Source organism: Gallinula chloropus, assembly GCF_964237585.1.
Source record: "Gallinula chloropus genome assembly, chromosome: 1".
Classification (NCBI taxonomy): domain Eukaryota; kingdom Metazoa; phylum Chordata; class Aves; order Gruiformes; family Rallidae; genus Gallinula; species Gallinula chloropus.
In genome coordinates, this window is record NC_140085.1 from 53,811,915 (window position 1) to 53,839,904 (window position 27,990).

Consider the following 27,990-nt stretch of genomic DNA (forward strand, 5'->3'; position numbering starts at 1 on the left):
ACTGACGAAACCAGCCGGGCAACTCGAGCTCCGCAACCGCCTTCGTCTGGATGCCCGAGGCATCAGCCCGGCGGAGCAGCCCCGCGCTCCCGCCTCGCACGGGGCTTCTTCTCCCGCTCCGCACCTCCAGCCCCGCAGGCCCCGGGATGAGCCGCTCCCCCCGCATCGCCAGCGCCCAGCCCTGGCCCTGCTCCCGTCAAGGCGGTGCCCCGCCCCCGAGTCCCGCGGTCTCCCCGCGGCGCGTCGGGACGCTCCGCTTCCTCCCTCCCACCGCCGCAGCCCACCTGGCAGGGCCGGCACCGGGCCGAGCCCCTGGCCCTCCCGTCCCGGCTCAGCGCCTCCTCAGGGACCGGGCCCGGCACCAACCGCCGGCCGCCCCGATTGGCTCAGACCCTCCAGTTCACAGTTCTCTACGGGGTCCGCAGGCACTCCCGGCCAATGAGCGCTGGCCTCCTGCGCGCCCTCCCTGACGGGCCGACTTTCCGCGCCGCGTCCAACTTAACAGCCCGTCCCAACAGCCCCCGCGCGCCTCCGCGCCCCCCGACGACTACGGCGGCCCGGAGGGGGCAAACCGGAGCTGAGGCGAGCGCGCGCCCTTCCCGCCGCTGGGGCCGTCCCCTTCAGGCGGGAGGCGCCGCGCCGCGCTGACACCGGCCTGCGGGGCACTGGCCCGAGGCTGGGGGGGGGTGCAGCCTCTGATGGCGGGGATGGAGGTTTGACAGGTCACCGTGGCCAGGCGGAGGAGCCGGAATTGCCACTGAAACGGGTGAAGGAAGCTGGAGGGAGGCGCCGGCTGAGCGCCAGGTCCTGCCCTCCTCGGTGGGACCGTTGTGAGAGACGCCGGGCCCGGTGCCTGCTGCGGATTAAATCGCAGACGTGGAGGAAGGAAGAGCGGTGTTCTCCGCGTTGGGCGAAGATCAGCCGGCACAGCCGGGTCCCGGCCTTGCTCTTCACCGGGGACAGCGCAGTAACACATGCAATACGTAACAGTAAACACATTCCAAACGGAGAAGCTCCTGAGCCTGTCTGCTCAAGGCTGGTTTTAATTGTACCCACAGCATTCCCGTTTGCGGCCCCTGCACGCTTTGTCTTCACTTCCAGTAACTGATGAAGTAACGGGAACTGTTGCCTCTGTACCCGGCCTTAGGCTGCCTCTAGTCGTGCTGAAATTTGGAGCAGGAGGGGTTATTTTTTTTTCATGTGGCAAAATAAAAGCTAACGTTTCCTCAAAAGTAGTAAGGTTTTCCACTGTCTCTGTTTTATAAAACTAAGTTTCAGATTTTAAAGCGGATGAAAAAGTCCAGTCAGTCCCCTGCCACTGGAAGACATCACGACCGATAGATAATGGCGCGTGGTGTGAGGAAAGACACTCTGCGCAGGCCAGCAGATGCCATGGGAAGTAGAATAGCACAGGTGTGGGATCATAGAATCATAGAATTGTAGGGGTTGGAAGGGACCTCGAGAGATCATCGGGTCCAACCTCCCTGCCAAAGCAGCTCCCTAGGACAGATCACTCAGATAGGCATCCAGACGAGTCTTGAATATCTCCAGTGAAGGAGACCCCACAACCCCCCTGGGCAGCCTGTCCCAGGGCTCTGTCACCCTCACTGTGAGAAAGTTCTTTCGCATGTTGGTGCGGAACTTCCTGTGCTTCAACTTGCAGCCATTGCCCCTTGTCCTGTCCCCACGATTGAGAAGGGATGGGGCACGTCCCTCCTGCTGGAGACTCAGCAGCTGCAATAGGGTCACCATCAGCTAAAGACTTGCAGGCCTCATGCTGGGCAAAAAGAACTAAAACCAAGTACCTGACACGTGATATACCATATAATATATTGTATTTAGTTGTAACAAGGTACTGCAAACGCATCAAGAAAGAGCAAGGTGTAAAACTGCATTAGGCAAACAAAAATTACCCTGAATGAATTCCAGAGCGAGGGAGAAGACATCGTCACCACCATATTCCTCCTGGCCCAGGACTCCGGATGTGATGACTTACTGTAACAGCTCCTCATGCACCCATCAGCCCCAACCCATGGACCTTCAGACCCAGGGGTGCAGTACAAACATGAGCATTATGCACGTAAAGCAGAGTAAAAATAGTAAGAGTCTGCAAAATAATTTTAACTGCATTATTATTCCTTAAACTTTTTCTGCATGGAAGTATTCTTCCTTTTCCCATAACAGTTAGACCTGGATTAATAATGATTCTTGGATTAGGCTAAGATTTCAATTAAAGCCAAAAATTTACTCTTACTGTAAATAAGTTCTATTTCTTCTTTGCCCAGAAACAAGACTTTCAGGGTAGCAGCAGTGACACAGCGTTGCTGGGGGATAAGACCAGCCAGGAAACTGGGGGGAAAAAAACCCACTTGGATTTCTTCATGGTTATAGCTGCTCTTTAAGGCAGGTTGGAAATAGTTGGCATTACTCCACTTGGTCAAGGACTCGTACGAACATGAGAGCTAATTAATACACTACGCACTGTATGATAATAAAAAGCGTGCAGTCATTTTATAGGATAAACAGAACCTTGTGTTCTTCCCTCTGGCTGTGTGTGATCCTAGCAGTAGGAAGGCAGTAACCATGGGGAACGAAGCAAGGTGCGAAGCATGAAGCACAGACCTCGTTCTGCTCCGGTGTTGCAGCGCAGCCCTGAGAGCCGCCAGGCACTCGCAGATCTCACACGTGGAAAACCCGCAGTAGAGGCTCCTGTGCCGACCACCACCCCCCCCCAGGCCACGGTGCGGAGGAGAACACAGGTGCCAAGAAGCAAGGAGCTTTGCCTAGGACATTGTTGTTTTGTGGTGGATGCTGAAATGTTCTTTCCAATTGTGGGTGTCTGGCCAGGAGCTAAACCAGCCCTGAGGGTGCGCTGACTCTTTACTGAGCTTCACCTTCCACACTGCTGTTCGGAGAACAGCCCAGGTGCCAGGTCCATCACCTTGTGATGATTTCTTATGTTCTGGTTTCCCACTGTATGACACAGATTGTTGTTTTAATTCAATTCAATATGGACTTTTTTTTTCTTTGCACATTAAGTAGAATCCTAAATCATGCTGACACGGGAGACAAATGAGAATAATTCTAATTATCTCTGGGGTTTCAAAGTGGAAAATTAAATTGCAGTGGTAAATATTTGACTTCAGCACTTGCCTCCGGACCCTTTCACCCACTCTATTTTAAAGATTAACCTATGCTTCATATTTTCACTTATCCCATTTGATGATGTACTTAGTATCTTTAACTCAGAGAGAATCTTTGGCAAACATAAATGGAACTCTTTGCTGGCTTAATTAGTTCAGCATATTAGCCTGTAATTCCATAAATTAAATCTAGTTCCATCATTATTCTTTTTCAAAATCTTTCTTCTTGGATTTCACTGAAAATGGATTTGGAAACAAATTGCTACCCCTTCCCCATTGCGCCTCAATCGAATAGTAGCTTAAATTCCCCGCCTCTTTCATTCAAGGATCTGTAAATATTTTCCAAATGTTGATGCAGAAAACTTCAAATCCCTCACTGATGAGGGGATTACTGTTATCTCCAGATAAAGAAACTGAGGCATCATCAGGCTAAATGCTAGGATTATATTGTTAGATTCATTTCATCCAAAAACTGGACAGATACTTAGTCCAAATCAAAACGAGCGTGAGTTGGAGCTGTAGTGGGATTTAAAAACCTGGCACATACAATTGAATAAATCTGTGTGAAATTACTAATTTCCACATCACAAAATTAATTCAACCAGAAATCATTTCAGGTTGCTATATATTCGTAGTCCTGAGACAAACCCTGTTAATGCCTTGAACATACGTGTCTCTGTCAAGGCAGCAACATAACTCGTAAATAGACTGAAACAGCGTTTGGAAAGCAAAATATTCCAAGACCCACTCAGCCCTGTCAGTGTTCAGGTCCCTGTTCAGTTGGAGCCTCAGCGCATTCGTGACGATGCGGTTATTAATTACAGGACAAGAAGCTGTTTTGTTCTCAGGACACTTAATGTCATTCAGCTTGTAAAGCAGACAATGCCAAAGGAATTAAAAAAGCCCAAACCTCTCGTTACTGTTCTTTAGTTCCCTGTAGGATCTTTCTTGTCCCTCATCCTGGGGGTGCACTGGAGATAAAATGTCATTCATTTCAGAATCTTTCAGTCTGTCCCCAGAGTGCTCTCTCATGCATGCTCGCTCGCTCTCCTCCCTTGCCCCCATCCCACAGCTTATCAGATAGGGAAGCACTATTCATTCCTTTCACAGAGGTGGAACGGTGAAACGTTTGGTTAAAACACGAAAAGAACTGGTAAACACACCAGTGGTTCGAAGCTCTCAGGGCGGTCAGTAGCCCTTCAGAGGTGGTACACCAGGCAGGTCACAGGGCAAACCTTCAGGGAGCAGGAGGGGCCCTCTTGTACACACTTCAGACTGTGAAAGCAAAGAAGGTGCCTTTCCCCTCTTCCTTCTTAATTTTGGAGACAGTGACACAGATGAATATTCTATAGAAACTTAATTGAGCATGGTGCTGACACAAATTTATTCTCGTCTCACATATTGAAAGCTTTAGTCTGCATTCAATGGCAAGGGAAAACCCACCCAAACTACTATAATACATAAAACAAGAAGCAATTTACTTTGCAATTAGCTTTATGCTTTTTTTTTTTTCCCCTGTGCAATTACAGGAGACATTTAGATATGAGCTTTCTTCCTTACAAGCAGATTTTAACTAAAGAGTTTAATTATATGTTAAAAGAAAAATGTTTTCTCCGATGTTTTCTTCTGAAGCCTGCACTGAATACTTAATCCTGTGTTTATGAGAGTAAAATCTGCTGCTATGGATACAGTGAGGTCAACGTTTCAACACTGTTATTTCGCTCTGCTGTGTTAAAGGAGATGGTAGGATAATATTTTTGTTTCATCAAAAATATCTTAGAAAGTGTAATGTATTATAAATACATAGAGTATTTTAATTAATATTTCTCTTTTAAGTATGGGAATTATTACAAGGTCCACACTGAAGAAGCACGTCGTCTCTAGTAGAACTTTTAACTCCATTTTCACCTGATGCTGTAGAGTGTTTTACAAATACTAATCAAGCTGCACAAAAGTTACACCGTTATCCTCAAGGTGACCCCAAAGAGAGATTTTACATTTTTTACAAAGCATAGGGAAAGACTGAATAGCTTCTCCTAAAAAGCCGAAATTCTCTACTTGCTCCTTCTACAAGAAAAATGAGCAATGTAAATTTTTATCCTTCTGCTTTTTGAAGAACTGCAGAACAGTAAATTCCTTTAATTGAAAGCATAATGCTAAGGAATGTCTCCTCCAAACTGGCTGTTAGGCAGTTGAGTTAAATAACCATTCTAACTCAGTTTTAAAATCGCCTTGCAAAAACACCTTCCCTATCAATTACTCAGGCTTTACTGTCTTTTTATCGTTGTATCATAATCCTTCCAATTTTCCTACTACCTACAGCAATCCAGAAAGGGCTACACAAAGTAAAAAAAACAGCACAACTTTTATAGAGCTACATATAACACAAACACAGACAGTCTTCTGTCTCGTACAGGCAGAACGGGAGCCAGCAGAAAATCCTCACCCCACTTCTTCCTGCTACTGGTCACATTTAAGACACCCATTACGCTGAATCTTTTACCCCTCTTTCTCCCTCCATAAAAGAAACTTGCCTGACTGAGGTAACATTTCTCTGAACAGCAGAAGCCAAGGTAAACCTGCAATTTCCAAACAGCTCAAACTATTTTACTGTTTTAGCCCCGGGCTGCAGCCCAGGGAGAGCCCGACCGAGGCGAAAGGGGCTGACTTTTCAACCCAGTGGTTTATTTTTCACAGAAACTGAACCCAGGGATGGTAACTCTCAGTCCTGAACTTTCATGGCTACAGAGCAGCACAGGTAGTGACAGGACGAGTCTCACAGGCCTTCTGCCCAAATATCCTGGGGCTTTTTTTGCTGTTGGCTGCAAACAAATGATTCCAACTAGCCAAGAAGCACCTGGCCTTGTGATGTGAGCAAACCAAAGGGCTGTGAACTCTCTGGCCTGATTCTTGCTGTGCTCTCCTGTACAGCCTTGCTCAAGAAACTCAATTTTTCATGTCAAAATCCCCACCTCTAACACTGGACAAGCGTATTTCCTCAGGTGGCTGTTGTAAGGACCTGTTAGAGTTTCTGCAGCCCTTTAAAACATTATTTGCAACATTGACAGCACAAGTAGAGGGTTTCTTCACTGTCTTAGAATGATATCCAAAAATGTACCATATGGAACCATTTTATTTTTTTAAACTGGCTCCTTTTCAGACAATTGCTGTGAAAGTATGGAGACACCTGACTGATCAACAACCTGCGACGTGTGTTCATCTCCCGGGAGGTAGAAAAGCTAGTTTCCAAACAGAGTGAGAAAGAACAAACTCGGGGATGGTTTCAGGCCAAAAGAAAATTCTCACCCTCAGATATAAAGCCAACTTTTGATAACTGCAAAAGCAATTAAAAGTTCCTGATGAGAATAAAACCTCAGGGGAAAGGCGGTACCTATTAGTGCATGCTAGAAGGCTACAAGCCCATTCAGCTTTTCTAAACAGTGAGAAAATACTGAAAAGCCAGAAACCCCCCCAACAAATTCCCTTAATTATAGATGATTGAATAAATCGCATTTTTAATCCTCTTACTGAGAAACTACTTTTAATACGTTTAAATCCTAAAAATGTATTAATTTTTAAATCATTAGGAAAAATGCTAAAAATGAAAGTTATGAAACACATTGGGAGCCAAATCCTGGTATGATTAATGAGGTTGTTTCATTAACACCAGAACATCAGTTTAAATCTATAGCATTACGTAACTGATTAAGTCACTGCAAAACCAGCATTTATTGCAACAGAGAAACAATCCAATTGAAAAGACTTTCTTCAGTTATTATGCATCCACTGGCAGGATCAAACATATCTTCCAAACTTGCTATTGATTGCAAGGTAACATCAAACGGGATCTGAAAAAGCAAGGGGGGGGGGTGAAGCCAAATAAATAACTTTATTAAGCTTATAGATACCAAAACGGACATACATACAAATAGCTTCACATTAAAGCCAGATTTCTGACCTGAGACCAATGAATAATTTAGAAAATGCCTCAAAATAAATGGGGAGTTAATGACATCTCTTGCAGGAAACTAGTAAAAAGGGATTAAGAGGAGGAAATCTGACAAGAGCAGCAAGAACAATAAGCAATCTGGAAGGCTTTTCCTAAGATGGGAAGATGAAAGAATTGAGCGAACTGTAAAAGGTGAAACAGGGTGCAATGATAAACTGCTTTTTCTATACATTGGACATGGAGAAGAACTGGTTTGCTTATTTAGGTGTGAAGAAAATCTAACTCAAAGAAGAGAAGCTTGGAACAGGCGATCTCAGGAGATTAAATTTTAATGCAATTATTTTATTTATAAATTTTCATTTAAGACTAGAACTTCCAAATGTTATGGCTTATCATCTCCCTCAATAACATAGCTATTCATTAAATAGTTTTAAAAAAGAGCTGGCTGATCAATTTTGACTCTTCAAACGTGAACAGTCAAATAATTTTACATGAATAATTGAATAAAAATGCACTTTTTCCACTTAGAAATAGAATTCACTGCTGAATCAAAAGCACTCTAAGACACACGGACAGAAAAAAGAGAATCAAAGAAGAGAAGCTGGAAACATGATAGGAGTTAAAGCGTGACAGCTCAGAGAATGAGAAAGCAAATACCACAAATTAGAACTCACTTTGTCCAATTAATTCACAAGAAGAGGAACAACAAAAATGTGTGGAGTGAGGAAAAGCGATGTAAAGCTACATACAAGCAATGTATATGTTCCCATCTCCTGCACGCTTGAAAACCAAGGGGATGTACTATCCCACAGTGTACATCATCCCACTCTGAGCTTCCCACCTCCAGCCAAGAAGACTGGGTGATGCACACAGACAATTTATTTGAAAGTTTTGGAAATACTTCTTAAAAATACACCTGTTGAAACTAGCTCGTGGCATTTAGCCAGCATATGACAGAGCAGATAGCATCACATTCTTTCTGGAAGGACACCGCTTGATCTGCTCCCTCACCTTCATCATAGAGCCACAAATAGATGCAGCCAAAGTGAAGAGGAATTCATGAAAATTTTAAAAAAGGTCCAGGAGGTCCACGTGCTTCTACAAAAGCTCAGCTGTACCTTTCCCTAGGTATCTGTCAAATCTCTCTGCCACGGGAGATATTTCTGTGGGACCGTGAAAAGCAGATACTCATTCTGCAGAATTACATGGGGTTTTGATGCATTGAGAAAACCGGATTGAATGGTATGATGACCTGGGAGTCATTTGAGAGAGACCTTCAGGATGGATAGCAAGGGGTATCAATGTGTATAAAAGGGAAGTTTGTACTCCTAGGTACCAGGCTACAGGATGCACAGGATGGCATTGCATTTTCTCTTTTGTAGTAGGCTGAACTGTTCCCAGATTAAACTCAGGAATCTTTTCTACTAGGAAGAGCTATCTGGCTGGAAAAGATGAGGATGGTGGATGCCTTATCCGTCATCATTCCGTTGTGAAAAATTACAGGCAAGATGCCTGAGGATTAGTACAGGGAGTGTTATGTTACACATTCCAAAATCATCCCTGAAGTTCCTTGAGCCCTGGCAGCCATGGTTCTTTCCTGATCCACCTAGGGTGGCTGAGACTACTGAACAGGACTGCTGCCCATTGTGGGCCAGTTCCCATAGTCTCCTCAGGGATACTGACTGCATCTGTCTAACAGGATGAATACATAGCATGGACAAAGAAATGGGACACCATCTCTCAGGATGTCTCATGGGTGAGGCAGAGAAAGCTAAAGTAAATAGAAGGAAAGCCTGGATGACTGTAAAAAACACAGGAATGGAAGGAAATTGCAGTTGGGAATTGCATCATGGAAGTTCACTGCAGTCTGTGTAAACAATGACTGGTGGATAAAGCAGATGAACCTATTGTGAGTGAGACTCAATATATTTTTATATGTTTAAAAAGGTATAAAAGAGTGAAGATATTCACAGTTCATAGTTATGCACATTTGGATTTTATTTGTAAAGATGAAAAAATAAAACCCAAGCCCCGGAAAGTCTAACAACGAGAAAGAAAAAAAGGGGGTAATAATCCATGTTTCAGATTAATTGAGCAATTGTTTTATTAAAAAAAACCCAAAACCCCAGATTTTTACTACTAATGAGAATAGCATACCTCAGTTAATGGCAAGGACGGGGCTGGAACAACAGACAGCAGTGTTCTGACTTCAGATAAACACCTTTTAGCCATTTCCTAGTGGATAAAACAAGAAAACACTAACACCATACTATCTATCAATCTCCTCTGGTAAACTAACAGGTGGCTTGGCTTTCCAAAACCTTTCAGAACAATCAAGTTCTAGGTTATTCTAGTTGAATTCACAGCAAAATAAACCTTAGGTGATAAATATAATTTTTCTGCACCACAGATACTTGTGTTTGCTGCACAAACACAAGTGCCCAAACCTTGCAGTTTCTACGGAGGCAAAATTGCCCTTGGTTCAGGCATTAAATCCAGTGAGCAAGCCTCCTTTCCCTACGTGTTTACTGAAGACATTCAAAGCAAACACTCTGACAAGATGATATTTATACATGTATAATGCATGGCATGTTAATCTTAGTAATTCCCAACATTGTTTTTTCCAATTACTGCCATCTCTTAATGAAAGTTTGAGCAAAACTCTTCAGGTAATCAGGACCGCCCACTGAAGGACAGCTCTGTCTACCCTCCTGAAAGCACCACGATTGGCCAGAACATTGTTTGTTCTCCAGGCTGGCCAAAACGCAGCCTCCGAATAATGGCACGGTTCACAATTGTCACTGTTTCAACAGCCTCCATCAGACAAAATGACAGCCTCTACATCATTAATCATTTCATATAATAGATATAAAGAGAACCCTGTCACATGATAAATGTCTCCCACTTTGAAAATAAACGTCTATTTTGCCTTGGCATTTATCAAGCAGCAGTTATGCTGTGGCAACGTTCTATTCCAATGACATTATCTCAAACAGACCACATGGAAAATTCTGAAATTACCTCTTTTGTGTGTGTGTGCGGGGGGTGGGGGAGTTATTTGGTTGGGGACCATATTCAGCCTTGCTATCAAAATGAAAAGAGGAGGGTGGCATAGAGAAAATGAAAATAAATTCACTGCCAGTTTTAGTTCTCTTTCAATAACATTATTAGGAGGATCTTATTTCAGAAACCATCGCTGCTCGTTTTGCATTGGAGATGAGTAACTGATTTTTTAAAAACACTTTTGGGTTGATCGCCATGCTGAGTGAACGCTCTGTCAAGGCATTCTCAGATGTAGATAAATTAGGCATCGATTTTCAAATCTCTGGACCTGAAGATGTAGCCTTTATTTTATAGCAGAAGGTTGAAAATGCCTGATATTTTTGTAAAGTGACAAGCAATATATAGGGAGAAAAGAAAAAGTCAAATTTCTAATGAAAAGTTAAAATATTTCAATAATTCTTGAAAGGGGTGAGGGAAGTTTAATCTTTTACCTCTGCTTTCCAAGTTACTTGTCATTTATTTCCCCAAAACAGTCACCTTAAATAAAAGACCGTCAGACATACATAAGAGCATATTTGTTCTCACCTCTGTTTTTTCATCAAGATGCACTTTTGTAACATTCATTGGGGTTTTTTTTGAAGGCATTATTCTCAAGGTCTCCATTTTTTCTATGAAGCTTGTAGGTTCTGAATCTGAAGACGAGCTCTTAGAACTTCGCACCAACAGTTCCACTTGCTCCTTGAGATTAGATAACTTCTCCCGTAAAGAAATAACTCTGAGAGAAGACAAAATTACAAAACAACAGTATTTGTTGTTTCTGGGTTATAGTTAAACTGGCATGCTTTTATTACATATTCATTAGGTTCTACGTTTCCTTTCATTTCAAGACCGATCTCATAATTTTACAAACTGACATCTTCCATTAAAGAAAGTGCAAATATGGAATTCCCTAGCTTTCTGCATTAAAGATGGTAAGAAGAGTACGCCTCTCTGAGAACAGGTTCCCTCATCCAACCAGCACAAAGTGGGCTGGCAAGTCAGGAGGCAGGGGCTGCAACTCTTCTTGGCCTGTTATTCCTTCCCCTCCACCTGCTCAGCAGTTCCAGATGTTCTGCGGCTAGATGTATGAGAAGGAAGAAGCCATGAAAAACACCACAGGATGTAAAATGAAGGGCTGAGTCTGCAGCTCCAACTGAGAAAAAATCTTCCATGCTCAGAGTTGTAATATGGGATGGAGAAAGTAGCTGATCCAACAAGAGAATGGGAATAATTGCTGGCACTGCTTCTTGGATTTGCCAGTGTTTTCTTACATCATTATGCCAGTGTAATGTAATTAGCATGTGTTACTCAGTTCTTTAGGAATCAAAACTAAAATGCTAATGTACTGAAAAGGCATATGTTTGGATGGGTTTAAAACTCCATACAACATCTTCCAGTTTTTGCAGCAAAAAATCTCTGAAAAGCAAAAATGAATGCTTTTAAAGACCTATGGCTCTGATACTTTGTCCTTTATTTTTTCTCATCCTAAATGCCTGACTGATCTTTGCTATAGCAGGAAATAACAGGATAAAGTCAGTGATTATTTACCTAGCCAGTGGAATCTGCAAGTGGCCCGAAAACACAGACATTGAACCGGAAATCTTGATGTTGCTAATCTTGACAGGCTTTGTATTATAAGCATAAAGCAGCAAAACCTGTAAAAGGGATGGAATAGGTAAGCAATAATGCAGCATGGTGTAGTAGACCTGAGCTATTCCGGTGCTACTAGATTATAATAACTATCAAATACAGCGTGCTGATGAAGACTTGGATTACAGATCTCCCAAAAAAGGGATGTGTGTGTGTGGGTGGCCTCACTTTCCAAAGGCTCTTTGTAATTAGTTACATTTGCTATCCAGCCTTGTGCGTGGCTGTCATCATATTAGCTTTAAATCCATGCAGTGCACATACCGATCTAATCAAGCTGTAGCAATGTAAGAGCACAAGAAAATTAGATAGAATGTTCTCATCTCTCAATGAATACATTTGGTATTAAGATTGAAAATGCGCTTCCTTGTGGTAGCTGAGCATTTTGGCTATATGGAGAATGTCAAGAATATAGCATTCATATACTAGTAGTTTTCAAGAGTTGTCTCTGGATCTCTGATGATCCCTAAGGTCATGCTAAAGTAACCTGCAAAGTTACATTGACAAGTACATTGTTTGCACTAATTTCACAGGGCTTTTATCGGCTTACCAGTAGAGATGAAAAAGGTTTAGTAGAAATTTTGACACTGATCTTCTATGCCAAAAAGTTTGGAGATCGTGGATTTCTATTGCAGTAGCAGAACTTTTACCTGCATGCTATTCCGTTGTTTAAGAATAAAACTAATTCCACATCCTAGTTGCTTTTTTTCCCACAACCCTCTAATCTCTCTCATCTTTCGTGTTTAGTCTGATTTCTTAGGGAAGGAATGCCTACAAAATCCCATTTAGATAAATGACATGTGTGTCATTGCTTTTCTGACAGCCTCTCACCAAACTGTATTGTTTGAATGCCTCGGTCAGCACTAACCAAACTTAACGGAGTGGAGGTCTTAAACATCAAGGACCTGCAAAAGGCATGATTATAACATGGCCTGGAAGCTCTATGGTCAACCAAGTCTTTGGTCTGCCACCAAAACCCTGTCAGGGCGTTCTGTTTGTCCTGCGTAGCAGGTCTGTGGCACAGAAGGCACACAGCTCCCTGCTGTCCAGCTTGTCAATCAGCATATGTATGATTCAATCAAAAAGCCGATCAGTCGTAACTCAAACATTCACTGGAAATGAGACTTAATTTGTTCCAATACCTGAGGAACTGCTTTGGTGCAGTCATACCTTAGTCTCTGTGTTGTTTGATGGCTTTGCCAGAGGAGGAATGTACCACTGAATGTTAATTTCCTTCTTTGACGCACTGGCTGCCCTACTGTCTGTCTGACTGTCTGCTTCTGTAATGACAGAAACTGGAGAAGCTCTTCTCACATGTGACACCTTTGATGTCAGTCCAGATATCTGAAACACAAAAGAAAATTTCAAATTGTGGTTTTTTTTCTAGTGTAACATGCAAAATCTTTCTAATCTAGTGTCTACCAGAATCGGCATGACTTTTACTCCTGCACAAATATATGATTATTTAGATAAATGAGTAATTTTAAAAGGTGTCCCTTTTCCCCAAGTTCACACCATGAGGCTTTTCTAAAGGTAACACAACGGACCCGTGGGCTGACTTAAGAGGCACCTACAGTATCAATGATCGTTGCATTTGACATCTTTCCCCTATGGCATTACATTCTTCTACTAAATGGTATTATTTGACATGTTGATCATTCGAAGTTCAGTGCTGAGAAAGTCATTTGTCTGCTATACATATTAATAATTAAAATGGTCGTCTGAACACCAGGCGAATTATTTATGTTTACCTATTTGTTTTCTCATTAGCTGTGCAACTAACAAAGGGTGATACCCACTGAAAATTCAGTCACTTAATTTGTGAGGGTTTGTCATATGTCATGTTTTCTAAAATATACATGGAACGTTAGCAGGCTCTTCATCAAATAGCATGACCGTTGTTTACCAGGGAAGCAAGGGAAGAACACTGTCCACCAACACACATTCATGAGTAAAAGCCCTTTTAAAATGGTAAAATATTTGATTTAAAGCCTGAACAGTGCTGTGCCATTTTGACTTCTTAAAGTGTTGTGCAGATCTGCGAAGAACAAAGGTGTATTTTGTTGGTATTTTGGGGGAATGCTGAAGTTAATGTCTCCATCAGTGATTCCAAAATGTGGACACCGAAACAGCTGCCTGGAGTGCTAGTTCCTTTTTAATTCTGAATGTTCATCGCTGAAAAAACCTGGACAATTTCTCCCACTTTATTTTCAGAAAATACAGCCCATGACCGATACAGGACAGTAAATCCAGGTGAGCAGAGGATGGATTTTAAACAGTCACATGATCTTACTTCCTAAAGCCAGTTCCCATCCTGCATCACAGTATAGTAGAGATGAAGATAAAGCTGAAGTCATGCATCAGAGCATACAGATACACCTTCAGCATGGCATGGGACAATTACCCGGGGATGATCCATGCCACATAGACTCTCAGACACTGTGGCAGGGAGAACAGTGGCCATAACCCTGGGCATGCTGTGAGGTGCACATGAATCACCCACCTACCAGAAGGGTTGTCTACATTCGGGATCTAAGACTTCAGTTTTGGCAATGAATCACCCACTATCCTGCTATCAGGGAGAGGGAACAAAATCATGAGAAAACACGTATATGGAGGTGGGAACAACCTAATTTATGCCGTGTCCCTGAACTAAAATTCTTAAAAGTTAATTTCATAATACATATTTTATTTCTAAAAGGTGTGGTACATTTTCCTTTTCAATGAACTGCATTTTTTATTTACATAATATTGAATGTTTTTGAGGCAAGATGTTAAAACTGCTCTTGCCAGACCAGAGGGCTGCTGAATTACATACATAAATATTTATCTATTCAACATTCTAAAAAGCCTGAAAACAATAAACTGTCCTACTTCCAGTCCTACATGCTATCGTGGAGTTGAGCAAAAAATAAGCATGCAAAACGTAACAGGGCAGACAATTTTAATTATAGCCTTTTTAATGTAATTTGGATGCTCTGCTCAGCAGAGTTGGGAAAAAACCTTCAAGAGTCAAAAATACTACGACAAAGACATGTATAAGTGAAACAGCCTTGTACATATGAATCATTATTTCAAAATCACATCTGTTTGCACTGTTAAAAATCCCAGTATTAAATTAAGGTAACATTTTAAAAATAACTTCTACAGCCTTGTGAATAGTTAAAGCTTCTAAAAATGTTGTGATAAAAATCAATGAAGCTTAGAATTAAAAAAAGCAAGAGCTTTATGCTTGTTAGCTGTCTACAACAGTGAAGCTAACACATGATTATGCAGCTTGCACCTGTCACGAACATGACAGTGAGCTCTGAAGCTTATTATTCTAGGACAGTGTAATACTAATTATGTCAAAAGAAGAGCAGACAGAGTAAAATAATTTTTGATATACAATGGCTGTTATAAATGTCACATACCATATATTTACAATTTATTCAGTGGCAGAGTCAGCTCTTTGTTGGGAAATGAGTAATGATATGCTGTCCAACACTGCAGAAAGTTCACCAACTCTAGAAGAGCTACTTTCACAGAAGTATTTTAATTCCTTTTTATAAGATAACAAGTTCTCACTCCTCAAGGCTTCCCTGTCTCCATCTAATACTGAACATAATAGGTAAAAAATAAACCACAGAGGGTAACCTGTCATTTTAATTTTTTAGTATTATGATAATTATTAATATGGGAAGTAGAATGGAGAAACTTTGAAGACAATTATTTTTACAGTGAATCTTCAAAGACTGTTACCATTCAATATTCAGTACGTATACCACGGTCAGTGTAGACTCCAGAATTCCAATTCAAGATTTCTCTAAGAAATATAGTCTGAGCTGCCTACATCTGAAAGCTCAAACAGGCTGTTCACAAGCCAGAGATTTGAAAAGATTAATTTTCTATCCAGGTGATGATCTGTGAAAAAACTTGGTACATGAGGCCTTCAATAAACTTTTAAAAAAAATAAAATTCTCAACTGTAGAACATATTAACAATATAGAGGCTTGTACATACAAAGCAAACATTGGGACTTTTTTAGTGTGAAACATGGAGATCTACAAGATTAAAAGCCTCAGCTCTACCAAGTAACACAGTCAACTTAATTAACTAATAATGAAATCATCTAAAATATCATTCTGCTTAATCTTCTTGGGTCTAAATATACTGGCATGGGATAGAGATAATTTTTGCAGGAATGAATAACACAAGGATATTTGTATTTGTTAACTATGTCCTTCACTACTGACAGGATTTTTGTTTTGCACTGATCTTCTGGATAATGAATTTCACTCTTCTACAACACTCTCAGAAATGTCACCACTGGAACTAGCAAGAATCTGAGAGAAACACAAGTATAATGCATTTTGTTTTGAACCAGCGTAAGAAAATAAGTACCTTTGAAGAATCATCTGGCCTTCCAAGTGGCAATTGTAGATCACATAGCTCTTCTGGGCAATTCTCAAGATGACACATGGAGTATTCAAACAAGTGTTTTTTAAGAAAGGAATGCATTTCTGCTATGCGTAGAAAAAGCCCTGTGTCAAACCCAGGACTAAGGTGTCCAGCTCTCGCAGAAAATGATCCAGGTCCTGAGTCTCGGGCAGCTTTGGAAAGACATTTTTATTACATTATGATTTGCCATTTAAAGGTACAGTTTCTACAGCTACTCAACATTCAGAAATTTTTACAATAGAGTAAAATGTGTAAAATGATTCAACTCCAAATAAATGCATTTCCAACAACTATGCTCATTGCTCTTAAATATTACAAGGTTATGTTATTTGTATTGCAACTTTTCACTGAAGATCTAGTAATGAAACAAGCTTTCCTTTCATTTGGTGCTGCAAGGAAGAAACCCAACCCTCTCTGCAGTAGGTTGTTTCAGAGTTGCTAAGTTTACCTCTAGGCAGCACCTCTACGTACAGTCTAGTTCTGTTCTCCCCTTGCAGGTCATTGCCTACAGATCCAGGATTAGGGCCCTGAAAGGAATGGATTCTTACTGCTTGAAAGGTCCTATCTATCACCATCTTTTGTTTACAGTGAAATAAAGCCAGTGTGTGTGTGTAGCATCTGGGGCTTCAGTTAAAACATGTTCAATAATCCTCAGCCTTCCCATGTAAACTACAGTCAATGCTCTCAAACAGGCCCTCAAACTGAACAGATTTCTTTCTGAAGTCATTTAAGCCTGATACAGCTAGAACTGAAAATAAGTATAGATTAGGAATTAATTTAATTTTTTTTAATGCTTCAGATATAGAAATAGAAATTAAGTTTTGAGGGATGCTTTTCCTGGAATCATGAAGGCTTACAAATAATTCTGAGAAAAGCTAATATCACCTACACTTGTAAACTGATGTAAACCTTGATTTAAGTGAAGATTTTTTCACATTTATACAATTAAAAGGAACTCAAATGATGGCCTTTGACTCTGACACAGCTGGCCCCCAAGAACAATTATCTCACCTACAGCAGTTTTCTAGAAGGAAATAAAAAAATCATACCAAATAGGAGGTTTGTGTTATAGAGTCTTTTTAAATAACTGTGGTAGCGAATTAAGTGAACCCATGTTATTGTCTCTTTCTTCTGGCTGGCCTTGGTGGCAAGACTTTCTGTTCCTTCACTGTGGCTCTGCTCATCATGTGTGATTTGTTTGTTTTCAGCAGAAGATGCTTTGGGACTTTCAGACACAACATCGTATCTATCTGCAAATCCAATAACATTTCAACAATATATACATTAACTGAATGGTTGCAATTCAAAAGCTATTTCTGTATTGTGTGGTAATTGACTAATTTGTAACTACAAATGCAACTTGTGAACCCGGTTATGATTTTTCATAAGGGAAAAAGTCTTTCTGTTCTGCTTTAATATTAGTTGAACTAGTAAAGAAAATATTTCTTGGATCAAGGCCAGGAATGCAACTGGTCCTTGCAGGAAGCTAGAAGGGGTAGAGAACAAGGTGTTCTCTCTCTCTGAATTTAACTAAAGCCATTATTTCTATTGATGGTTCAACAGCAGATGTTTACTAAATGGAAACAATACTAGGAGTCATCGGTCATAACTACAGCAGTTGAACTTCCCAGTTATATTGACCTGAACTCAGAAGAGTAAGCTACTGCAGTGTCATTAGCTTCAATCCAGGGCCTATTAGATATTAAGCGCATTATCAATACGTTCTTGACTAAGGACTAAAAAATGGGGGTGTTTTGGTGATGCCTAGAAGTTATAATTATACAAGACCAGAAAAAAAATACCAGTGCAGTTATCACTATATCACTGCTTATATTCACTGTTTTTTTCACTGTATTGGTACATGGCACTCTCAAAAGCATACACGAGTCTGCTGATGTCTCCCATTCCAAACTGAACAAACATGATGTTACAGTATTTCCTAATAGCAAACTTCCAGAGAATAATGGTGCTCTCCTACAAAATCTGAATGTCTCCATTATTCCTGACGGTTCACTGTCAATTGTAAAAACAGAATTTAGTTAAAATAACCACATTGTTTATAGATGAAACTTAAACAATGTATTTCACTAATGGCTTTACAGAAAATACTTCGCACGCTGTGCTGATCATTTCCATTTCAATTTACCTTTATATACTTTGGCCTACTACTGCTTTTCTATATTTCCTATTCTTCTTTGCAGTGCCTAACAGAACTATCAGGAGAAACACCTGCTGGATTTGCTAAAAGAAAAAATGATCTGTAATTATAAGCAAATGAAGCTAGTACAAAACAATCAGATTGATGGAAGGTCTTAGCATACAACACTTGTTTTCATAAACCAATCAAAACACATATGTTTAAACACTGTACAGTAAGCAGGCATTGCTCAGCTGTGCCAGCAGCTATCAGGAAGAGCAATTCAATCTGTGCCAGTCACTTTGGATGGTTGAATTTAAGCCACTTAACCAAAGTTCTATCCCTACAGTAATGGTTCCCAACTTTAAAATACAGATATTTCACCTTAGTGCTTATATAGCATATGAAAACCATTATCCCAGAATTCCTAGTTTCACTGAATTTTGTTTTTTTTTAATCAAAACCTTCTATCTCATCAGGTCCACTAGCTGAAGTTGAAAATAAACCAGGCAAAGTTCTACAAAGGTAATGGAAGCATCTCTCAATGATAATCCATTGGACTGGAAAGGCAGTGAAAATGTTTTTATTATACTGACTTTAACTTCTAGAATACAGTACCCAGGCACATAATTTTGCAAGACTTTGGGATTGTCGGATTTGGTGTTTGGTTTTAAGGGGTGTTATTCTGAGGGAGGGTGGTGGGGAAAGACCTATTCAATACCAACCTCTATGTGCAAGAACAAAGGAAAAACTGAAGACTACCAAGGTGATGACTGATAGGGGTCCTAAGACCTACTCCAGAAGCCTGGGGAAGTCACATAACAAAGGCTCATCTGCTTTTTAAAAGTACAGTAGTATGTGCACTCTATCTTTCTGAGCCACGGTATGAAATTTTTCTTAATATATTGAAAGTACCAGCGCAGGCTGGTATTTAAAGATCCATTACATCTACTTAATGTTTTGTACTGCTATGCAGAATAAGGATTTTGCTTTTACTTTCCAAATTTGACTTACAGTTTTTCATAAATAAAAGCTACATATCAAATCTGGGATCTGATTAATGTTTATAAATACCTGAAGTGTGGGGCACAGGGGGAAAAGTCCAGCCTCTTTTCAGTGGTCTGTGGAGACAGGACAAGGGGCAGTGGCTGCAAGTTGGAGCACAGGAGGTTCCACACCAATATGTGGAAGAACTTTTTCACAGTGAGGGTGACAGAGCCCTGGGACAGGCTGCCCAGGGGGTTGTGGTCTCCTTCTCTGGAGATATTCAAGACCTGTCTGGACACCTCACTGTGCAACCTTTCTGAGGGAACCCGCTTTGGCAGGGTGGTTGGACTCTCTGGAGGTCCCTTTCATCCCCTACAATTCTGCGAGTCTGTGAAATGCATCACTAGCTTACATAGCATAGATCCTTGATAGTTATTTAATGTTCTGATATTACTAGGTATAAAGAAATACCAGATAAGAAATCTCTGTATGAAGCAAGGAGATCCATGGAAGCAAATTCTGGGATTTTCTGTTGCACTGCCTCATTCACACTGTGTTCTTTAACGCTCTTCATTCCAATTAAAAGCTGAGAAGCAAGCACAGCTTCACTGACCTAAAAATAATATTTGTTTTATTCAGAACCAGTTCACTACAATATTTACAAAGATTTTAAAATCAGAGTAGCAGGATGATGACAAAAAATTAATTGCTCAACATACTATATTTCTAAAAGTCAGGAAAACATTCTGTTTTTCGCTGACATATGGTACATACTATACTTAAATTATTACTGCTGACAGCTTAATTACTACATAAGTGGGTTTAAATCAGATATCCTCACCTGGATGCCACTGATGTCTACCCACATGTCAAATACATGTGCACACATATCAGGCAGTGTGCTGGTTTATTTGCACTGAATCAAATTTGAGGTAAACAGAGTCAGATCTGTCCCAGAGAGATTAAATGCACTACTCAGACAGATGTCCATTTTAATTTCCTCAAATAAGAACCATGCCAGAAATTTCAGGAAATCTTAATTCTTGTCTTGTTTGCATTGTCTTGTTTGCTTGTGTAAGTAACATAAAATGAAAGTTTAAAAATAATAATAATAATAATAATCACCTCTTCAGAATATTGCACCAACCTGTGTAGCTGCTCTCACTGCAATCCAGGCTTGTATTTTGTAGCCTTCTGATTTCAGAGCCTCCTCAGGAGAAGAGGAGAGTTCTCCAGGAGAGGTCTAAAATTATACACCAGTTCATAATTAGGATTCCAAATGTATTATGGTATAATATAAAGGTAGAAAAATTCCTCCTACTTAAGAATTATTGGTTTATTTAGAAGTTGTAAAAATCAGCATAGATTGCAAATCCATGGATTAATTGCTGAAATTGAAAGAGGTTGCCCACAGCATAATATATTGGCTGCTCCTGTAAAAAAATCTTCTCAGGGCAGCTCAGACTAGAGTCATTGCTGTGTACAGTTTTGTTATAATTTTCCTTTTTCTATAATCTTGATTAACTTTTTTTTCTTCCCCTCTTATGATACACATTAGACCTTGATTCTATGGTTTGTAGCCACTTGAACACTTTTGTATATCTCATGCCATCTCTCATATTTGTACAGAAAAACTGAAACCTAGTTAAGTACAAATATTACCCTTTAAAAGCAGGTTTGAATGTTATGTTTTCTTTGCAGGCAACAAATTAATCAGTACGAAATTAGAAAAAAAACCACTGATGATTCTGTTTCTTCCTATTTTATGCAGAGAAATATTTTAAATGGTGTAATTCAGTGTAATAAATGTGAGAAATAACATCAAACACGACAAAATTCGACTGCTGTACTATATGATTTCTTTATGGGATTTTTCTGGTAAAATTTTCAGTATCAGTATGACTTAGAAGTCACTGTAAGTAATAGTCTGCCAACGTGCACAATGCTCTGACAGAAAGCTATTTCCTGCTTTGAAGAGACCGCTACCCAAAAGACAGAAAACATACGTGTGGTGTGGAAGGCACCATCTCGTCTGCCTGTGACACTTCCTCATTATTTGTGGCACAATGCAAATATAATAGTGCTATTTCAAGGTAAGATCTTCTTATTAACCTGTAAGAAACAACACGCAGATCGATCAAGGTAACTATCAGAGTAAGCATTCCAATCATACAATCCAGCTCCTGCATAAGAGTAGCCAGGCATCCTCACTGAATAAATCATTCATCCAGCCCTCATCATCTGCTTAAAGCCTATCCTCTTTCAGAAAGCCACGTGATCCTGTTTTAAAGCCTTAGTGAGCCTAACACTCCCTGTGGCACACTTACCAAATAACACCTTGATTTAAGAGAATGTCAAGTATAATTTGCATTATGTGCAACAAATATTTCACAAATAAATTGTAAATGTTTAGTAAGAAAACTGTTAATTCTGCAAGGGAGGTGATCTTTCTGCACAGAATCTGTATGGGTTTCTTTTCCTTCCTGAAGCTAAGGCATATATCCATTGGCCTGCTTTCACTGGGTGGTTGAATTTGGATATGGGTCTTCAATCAAACTTGTCCTAGAAACAGCAAAAACTACCCACAGTGACCGTAACAGTCTTTTGTTTCTTCATTGGGCTCAGCTGAGGAACCTTCTCAGTTCTGAGTTGTGTACCAGAATAGAATGAGAGGGACTCTGTCAGAGAATGTAGTTACAGGACAAGGGGTTAATCTGCAAGAGGGTAAATTTAAATATGTGGAAAAACATTCTTCTCTGTGAGGGTGGTGATGCCCTGGCCCAGGCTGCCCAGAGAAGCTGTGGCTGCACCCTCCCTGGCAGTGTGCAGGGCCAGATTGTATAGGGCTTTGGGCAGCCTGGGCTAGTGGAGGGTGTCCCTGCTCATTGCAGCAGGTTGGAGCTAGATGATCTTTGAGGTAACTTCCGACCCAAATCACACTGTGATTCTATGACTACATCTTCACAGCAAATGTGCTCATCAATGCCTTTTGTCCTCCTATACTTCCTTCTCCTTTCAGTTATTTTTACAGTAGTGTTATAGACCAGGCAAAAATCACAGAATCATAGATTGGTTTGGGTTGGAAGGGACCATTAGTCCAGCCCCCTGCAGTGAGCAGGGACATCTTCAACTAGATCAGGTTGCTCAGAGACCTGTCCAACCTGATCATGAATATTTCCAGCTACAGAGCATCTACAATTTCTCTGAGCAACCTGCTCCACCTTCAGTAAAAAACTTCTTTCTTATATGTAGTCTGAATCTACCCTCTTTTGATTTAAGACCATTACCCCTTGTCCTACCGCTAGAAGTTGTATTAAAAAAGTCATCCCTGTCTTTCTTATAAGCCCTCTTTAAGACCACCAAACGATCTCCCCAGAGCCTTCTCTTCCCCTGGCTAAACAACACTATCTCTTTCAGCATTTCCTTGTAGGAGAACTGTTCCATCCCTCTGATTTTTTTTGCAGCTCTCCTCTGGACCTGCTCCAACAGGTCCATGTCTTTCCAGTATTGAGAACTCCAGAGCTGAATGCCATACTCCAGGTGGGGGTCTCACCAGAGCAGAGTCAAGGGGCAGAATTACTTACTTCAACCTGCTGAAAATCATTATATCTGAAGAATTTCTCCAACATTTCTATTCCTTTATGTTTCTCTAATCTTTTTATGCAGATTCATCTTGGCTTTGTAGGTCTCTCCAGATCTCTGTTACAAATTAACTTTCCTAAGCACAGCAACATAACAACTCCTGCTCCTGGAGTTACTATTCTGGACAGAGATGACTGTTTATGCAGTACAATAAAATCCAGCTTTGGTATGATTTGTGTAAAGCAAAATACAAAAGTCAAAGAGTGCTGTGCAGTTCAAGATAGAGCAAACTAACTAGAAAGATAGGAAGTTCTACACTTAGTTGGTGACAATTTAGTTTACTTTCTGGTCTTCCTAACAAACAAGGATTGAAGATATCAAGAAAAAAAAAACCCACTTTAATTAAAGAATCCCATAGATATCAGAGGGCTTGTATAAAGGTGATTGGGATGGTTAGTTCTGTAAAATAAGAAAGCCAAGGTCCATTGATGTTGCTGTACATTCTCCTAGAAAGACGGCAGCAAATTAAATGTGTGTAGCAAATTAAACTTGCAAAGCGTCACAACAGTCCATTTCTGTACTATCTTCCATCATGCTGGCTGCTGGTAGAGGTTTATTACTGTGCTACCGCTTCTGTGCTCAGAGTTCTGGTTCATTAACTTAAGTAACAGAACACCCAAACAAGCAAGGTAAATTGCTGCCTTTACACTGTCTGTAAACAGACATGGCACATTATTCATTAAGACTGGTCAAGAAACTGAAAAAAACCCCAAAACCTAAAGTTCAATATATCAGCGTTGCCTGACAGAATTTATTGGCTGGCTTGGCTCAGCTCTTCAGGCATCTTCTCTGCTGATAACTAATGCCAAAGTCACTGTACTGATATCTGTTACGAACACATTTCCTATGCTCCTTCTGCCTCTGTTCTTCTGCCTGTTTCTGGCTGCTAACCTTTTCAAGCTGGATTTCTATTATCAGGAAGTGGGCAGACCACAGCTCATCTTCTGAAATATGAATAAAACCCCCATTTAATTGATAGCTCTGTTCCTGATGTTGACAGGGAGGGTACAAATTTGGAAATGGAACAGAAAGCTATACCTCTGCACAATAAAATATGTTTAAAAATGTTCTCAGCATTTGTTTTAAATAAGATAATAAATATACAGTAGTCTTCTATACGCCAATAGAAGTCTCCAAACCCTTAAAGATCTTTCATAATAGAAATCCCCCACCAAATATTAGAAAACTTTCCAAAACAACCTACATTCATGTGTCATTTAAATTATGTTGACAGTTACATATCTAGTTTCTTACTCAAATTTTTGATCATGTTGCTGGCTGAGTTTTATAGCTTCCACCAGGAATTCAACAGCTCGAGATGACTTGTTATTGGATGCTTCAGCTATCTGGCGTTCTACCTTACCTAAGAAACACAGAAAGCAGATTCAGAAGATTTTAATTGTTTTTCTCTAAGTTCCAACCTGCTTTTCAACACCACAGTGCATTTTCTATTCTCTTCCTGAGGAGCAAAATCCTTTCCAATGTGTTTAAAATGTAAAGCACAACACTTGTACAGCAAATTACTTCATAGAGTAGCTAAAGGAATCAAACTTTGGAGTCATAAGGAATCCTAATGTGCAGTGATCCTAACTAGAAGACCATTGTACATACATGGAGGCATTAGTGGCCAGGCACAGCACGTTCTGTGCTGCACTATGCTGCACGTACAGCGTGGCCTTCAGGCCTGTGTTGTGCTGTGCCGCAGGGTAAGTATGGCCAGCTAGGTGTAACAGAAGAGCCTGCTGGCAGCATCTTCTCCAGAGATTACACTACCTTCCCTTTCTGTAAAAGCATAGCAAGAAGTTCTTATGTGGTCATGCTTCTTGTTTGACAGTAGAAATGGTGACTAGAATTGTCTTCTTTTAAGAAAATCCTCTAGCAGCTCAAAAGACCAAAATGAGGCAACCTTTCCACAGACAGGATCTGCATGTTGGGCTAGACCCGGATGGAAGCCCATGCAGTACTGCACAACTCGGGGCTCTCACTGTCTGAAGGGACATAAGGTCATTTAAACCATCCTCTTTTCCTTTATAGTGCTAACTCAGATAAACAGCATTTTAAGAGATACTTCACAGAGTCTGAGTGCCTTTCTGGCTGCGATCCTAACGAAGCAGCACCTCGAGGTACAAAACATAATGCCACTAAAATCCTAATGCATGCAAACACGGTGTAATTCATTAGCTTTGTTAAGTCATTTAGAAATATTTTCCAAGCCTCTCATCTTCTTAAGTTCAGAATGATGCAGAGAAGCTAATTAACTTTCTACAGTGTCCTTAATCTCATTGGCTACACCCTTTGATTCCTGAAAACACAGAGGTGGAGAAGTTCTACTGCAGTTTTGAAATTATTTGTTGCATAACGCATCCTGAAGTATGCTGGTGTGATACTAAACACGGGAGAGAGATCTGCAGCTAGACAGGGTGAGAAATGCACAAATCTGTTCTATTTTTATACTGAAGTGTCTCCGTTTTAAGAGAGGCCATATGCATAACATTGCCTAGGAAGGTAATCATGATGTACAAACAGGGTTTTGTTTACCTATTTGAAAAAGAAGTTCGGCTTCCATATCTAATTTTTTCATTGCAGATGCTCTGCAAAGCTTCAATGCTGATTCTAAATGTTTGAGAGCACATTGCCATTGCAGCAGATCTCCTCTTGCAGGTGTACAAGCTACTTTTTCAGCTAATATGTCTCCTACAGGAAAAAAATAAAAGACTGTAGTAAATTATTTAATAGCAAACCAATTTATACAAAAAGAAACATCTTCCCTAGGACAAACGCTGTTACATATTTATTGTTACAATCCAATTCCCCAAAATCCAAGCAATTAATGGATAGAAACATAGAATTATAATGTTGTTTCACTACTTTATGATACCACTGAGGTTTACCTAGGCCATCCGAAAGAAGCTCAGGCTACACAAATCAAAAGTTTCACAAACTATCTGGAAACACTAACAGTAAGCCACTTCATAACTATTTCACCTGGCAGTTGTAGTTTTGCAGAGGGACACAAAGATGATTAAGGGCCTGGAGCATCTCCCTTACGAGGAAAGGCTGAATGAACTGGGGCTGTTCAGCCTTGAGAAAAGAAGACTGAGAGGGGATCTGATCAATGTTTATAAATGTCTTAAGTGTGGGACACAGGGGGAAATGTCCAGCCTCTTCTCAGTGGTCTGTGGAGACAGGACAAGGGGCAATGGCCTCAAGTTGAAGCACAGGAAGTTCCGCACCAATATGCAGAAGAACATTTTCACAGTGAGGGTGACAGAGCACTGGGACAGGCTGCCCAGGGGGGTTGTGGAGTCTCCTTCTCTGGAGATATTCAAGACCTGTCTGCACACCTACCTGTGTGACATGTTCCAGGGAACCTGCTTTGGCAGGGGGGTTGGACCCAATGATCTCTGGAGGTCCCTTCCAACCCCTACAATTCTGTGAAAATCTACACCAGTCTGAGTGTTTCCAAATTCCCAAATTCCTCTTGCAGTAACCAGTTCTAAAGGCTTCTTTGATGTACTACATACATCTTATACTGTACTCCCCCCACATTCATCTGTATTCATTGGCTCTTCCTAAAAATGTGGATTCAGAAACAGCAACCAGTCAGACACGGCCATTACTGCAAGTGAGTCTGGCCATGCCTGCACTGACAAGCAATAAAGCACAGTAAGAGCGGATCTCTAGAGAAAACCAGCTGGTGTTGAAGACCTGATGGCTGCAGCAGGATGTTTACTGTGCATCACCTCTTGAAAAAGGATCCAGAATGCTCTGAGGCTGCTCCACAAAGCATACCAAAGTGCAGTAAGTGATTTCTAAATTTTATAGTCCATTATAAGTCAGATATACACCAAATTAAGTTTTAGAAAAAGAATTTTTATGGAGGCAATATCCCTTTCCGTATATTTGCTATACAGCAACAAATCTCAGAGAGGTCTTAAAGGTCATTTCTGCTACTACTCAGCATATTTCCAAGTCTCTAGAGAAAGTTACCAATAAAAGTTGTTCAATCAAAGGGTGACAGCAATAACAGATGCGATTTATTTTATTGGGATAGGCAGTTATCACTATTGTCTTGTATGAGTTAATATCATTATTGTATGATTTAATATCATTAGCTAGTTCCCATATAACTCCTTCCAGAGAGACGGAACATATACAGGAAGTTTTCACAGAATGAATATTTTTTACAGAAGCTGGGAACGTATTGTTAAGTTCCACTTTAAAAAAACTGAAGTTCCCATTAGTTTCATCACGCAATAACATTAATATTAAAGCCTTTGTTGATGATAGTTTCTGTAAGAATTGTACCTTGCTTATACACATTGCATGTAGCCAAAGAGGCATCTCCTGGTGGTTTTTAAAATATTTTCTTTCTGTGTGAAAATAAATTAATTTATTACATTTCCTTCTGATGCATAATTCAGCAGAATCAACTTTATTAAAGGGTAGACAATGGCAGGACAAGGAGGAAGTTTTTTTACAGAGTGGTAAGGTGCTGGAACAGGCTGCCCAGAGAGGTGGTGGATGCACCATTCCTGGAAGTGTTCGAGGCCAGGTTAGATGGGAACCTTGTGTAGATCCAGGCCTGGAGGTTGGTGGCCCTGCCTGTTGGAACTCTATGATCCTTGGGGTCCCTTCCAACCCATGCCATTCTATGATTCTATGCTCACTTTATCTGCTGTTGAATAAAATAGGAATGAAAATGAATGAAAAATTAAAAATAATGACAGCTTGCATTTTTCTTACCGATTTTCATTTTGACTTGGGCTAGCCAGTTGATCTGTGGCAAGTAAATGTTTTTTGCAGGTAGGACCGGACAAGTCAATGTACTGTCTTTTATTTGCTGCTCAATGGGTTCTCCACAAACATAAACCTATGAAAAGAATGTGCTTTGTAAAGATCAAACTGCAGACAGCAAATTAAATAGTGGTTTGAAAAAGTAAGATAGGTATTGCAAAACCCTGCAACTCAAATGTGTTTTGTGAAAGAGCCCTAGAAAAGGG

General features: G+C 40.5%; 1 protein-coding gene across 1 annotated transcript in view; it reads right to left on the reverse strand.

Moving 5' to 3' along the window:
* Window positions 1-6,871: 6,871 nt before the first annotated feature.
* The window catches only part of CFAP54 (cilia and flagella associated protein 54), a gene marked incomplete at both ends in the record, with an annotated part of 114,264 nt that continues 93,145 nt past the window's right edge, over window positions 6,872-27,990 (reverse strand). Inside the window, 13 exons of the mRNA XM_084262396.1 lie at window positions 6,872-6,991; window positions 9,250-9,327; window positions 10,681-10,870; window positions 11,683-11,789; window positions 12,952-13,125; window positions 16,165-16,373; window positions 17,271-17,471; window positions 19,817-19,958; window positions 20,493-20,588; window positions 21,352-21,457; window positions 24,242-24,350; window positions 25,526-25,681; window positions 27,734-27,860. Of these exons, the coding sequence (XP_084118522.1) occupies window positions 6,872-6,991; window positions 9,250-9,327; window positions 10,681-10,870; window positions 11,683-11,789; window positions 12,952-13,125; window positions 16,165-16,373; window positions 17,271-17,471; window positions 19,817-19,958; window positions 20,493-20,588; window positions 21,352-21,457; window positions 24,242-24,350; window positions 25,526-25,681; window positions 27,734-27,860 (1,815 nt within the window). The remainder of the gene's footprint in view (window positions 6,992-9,249; window positions 9,328-10,680; window positions 10,871-11,682; window positions 11,790-12,951; window positions 13,126-16,164; window positions 16,374-17,270; window positions 17,472-19,816; window positions 19,959-20,492; window positions 20,589-21,351; window positions 21,458-24,241; window positions 24,351-25,525; window positions 25,682-27,733; window positions 27,861-27,990) is intronic.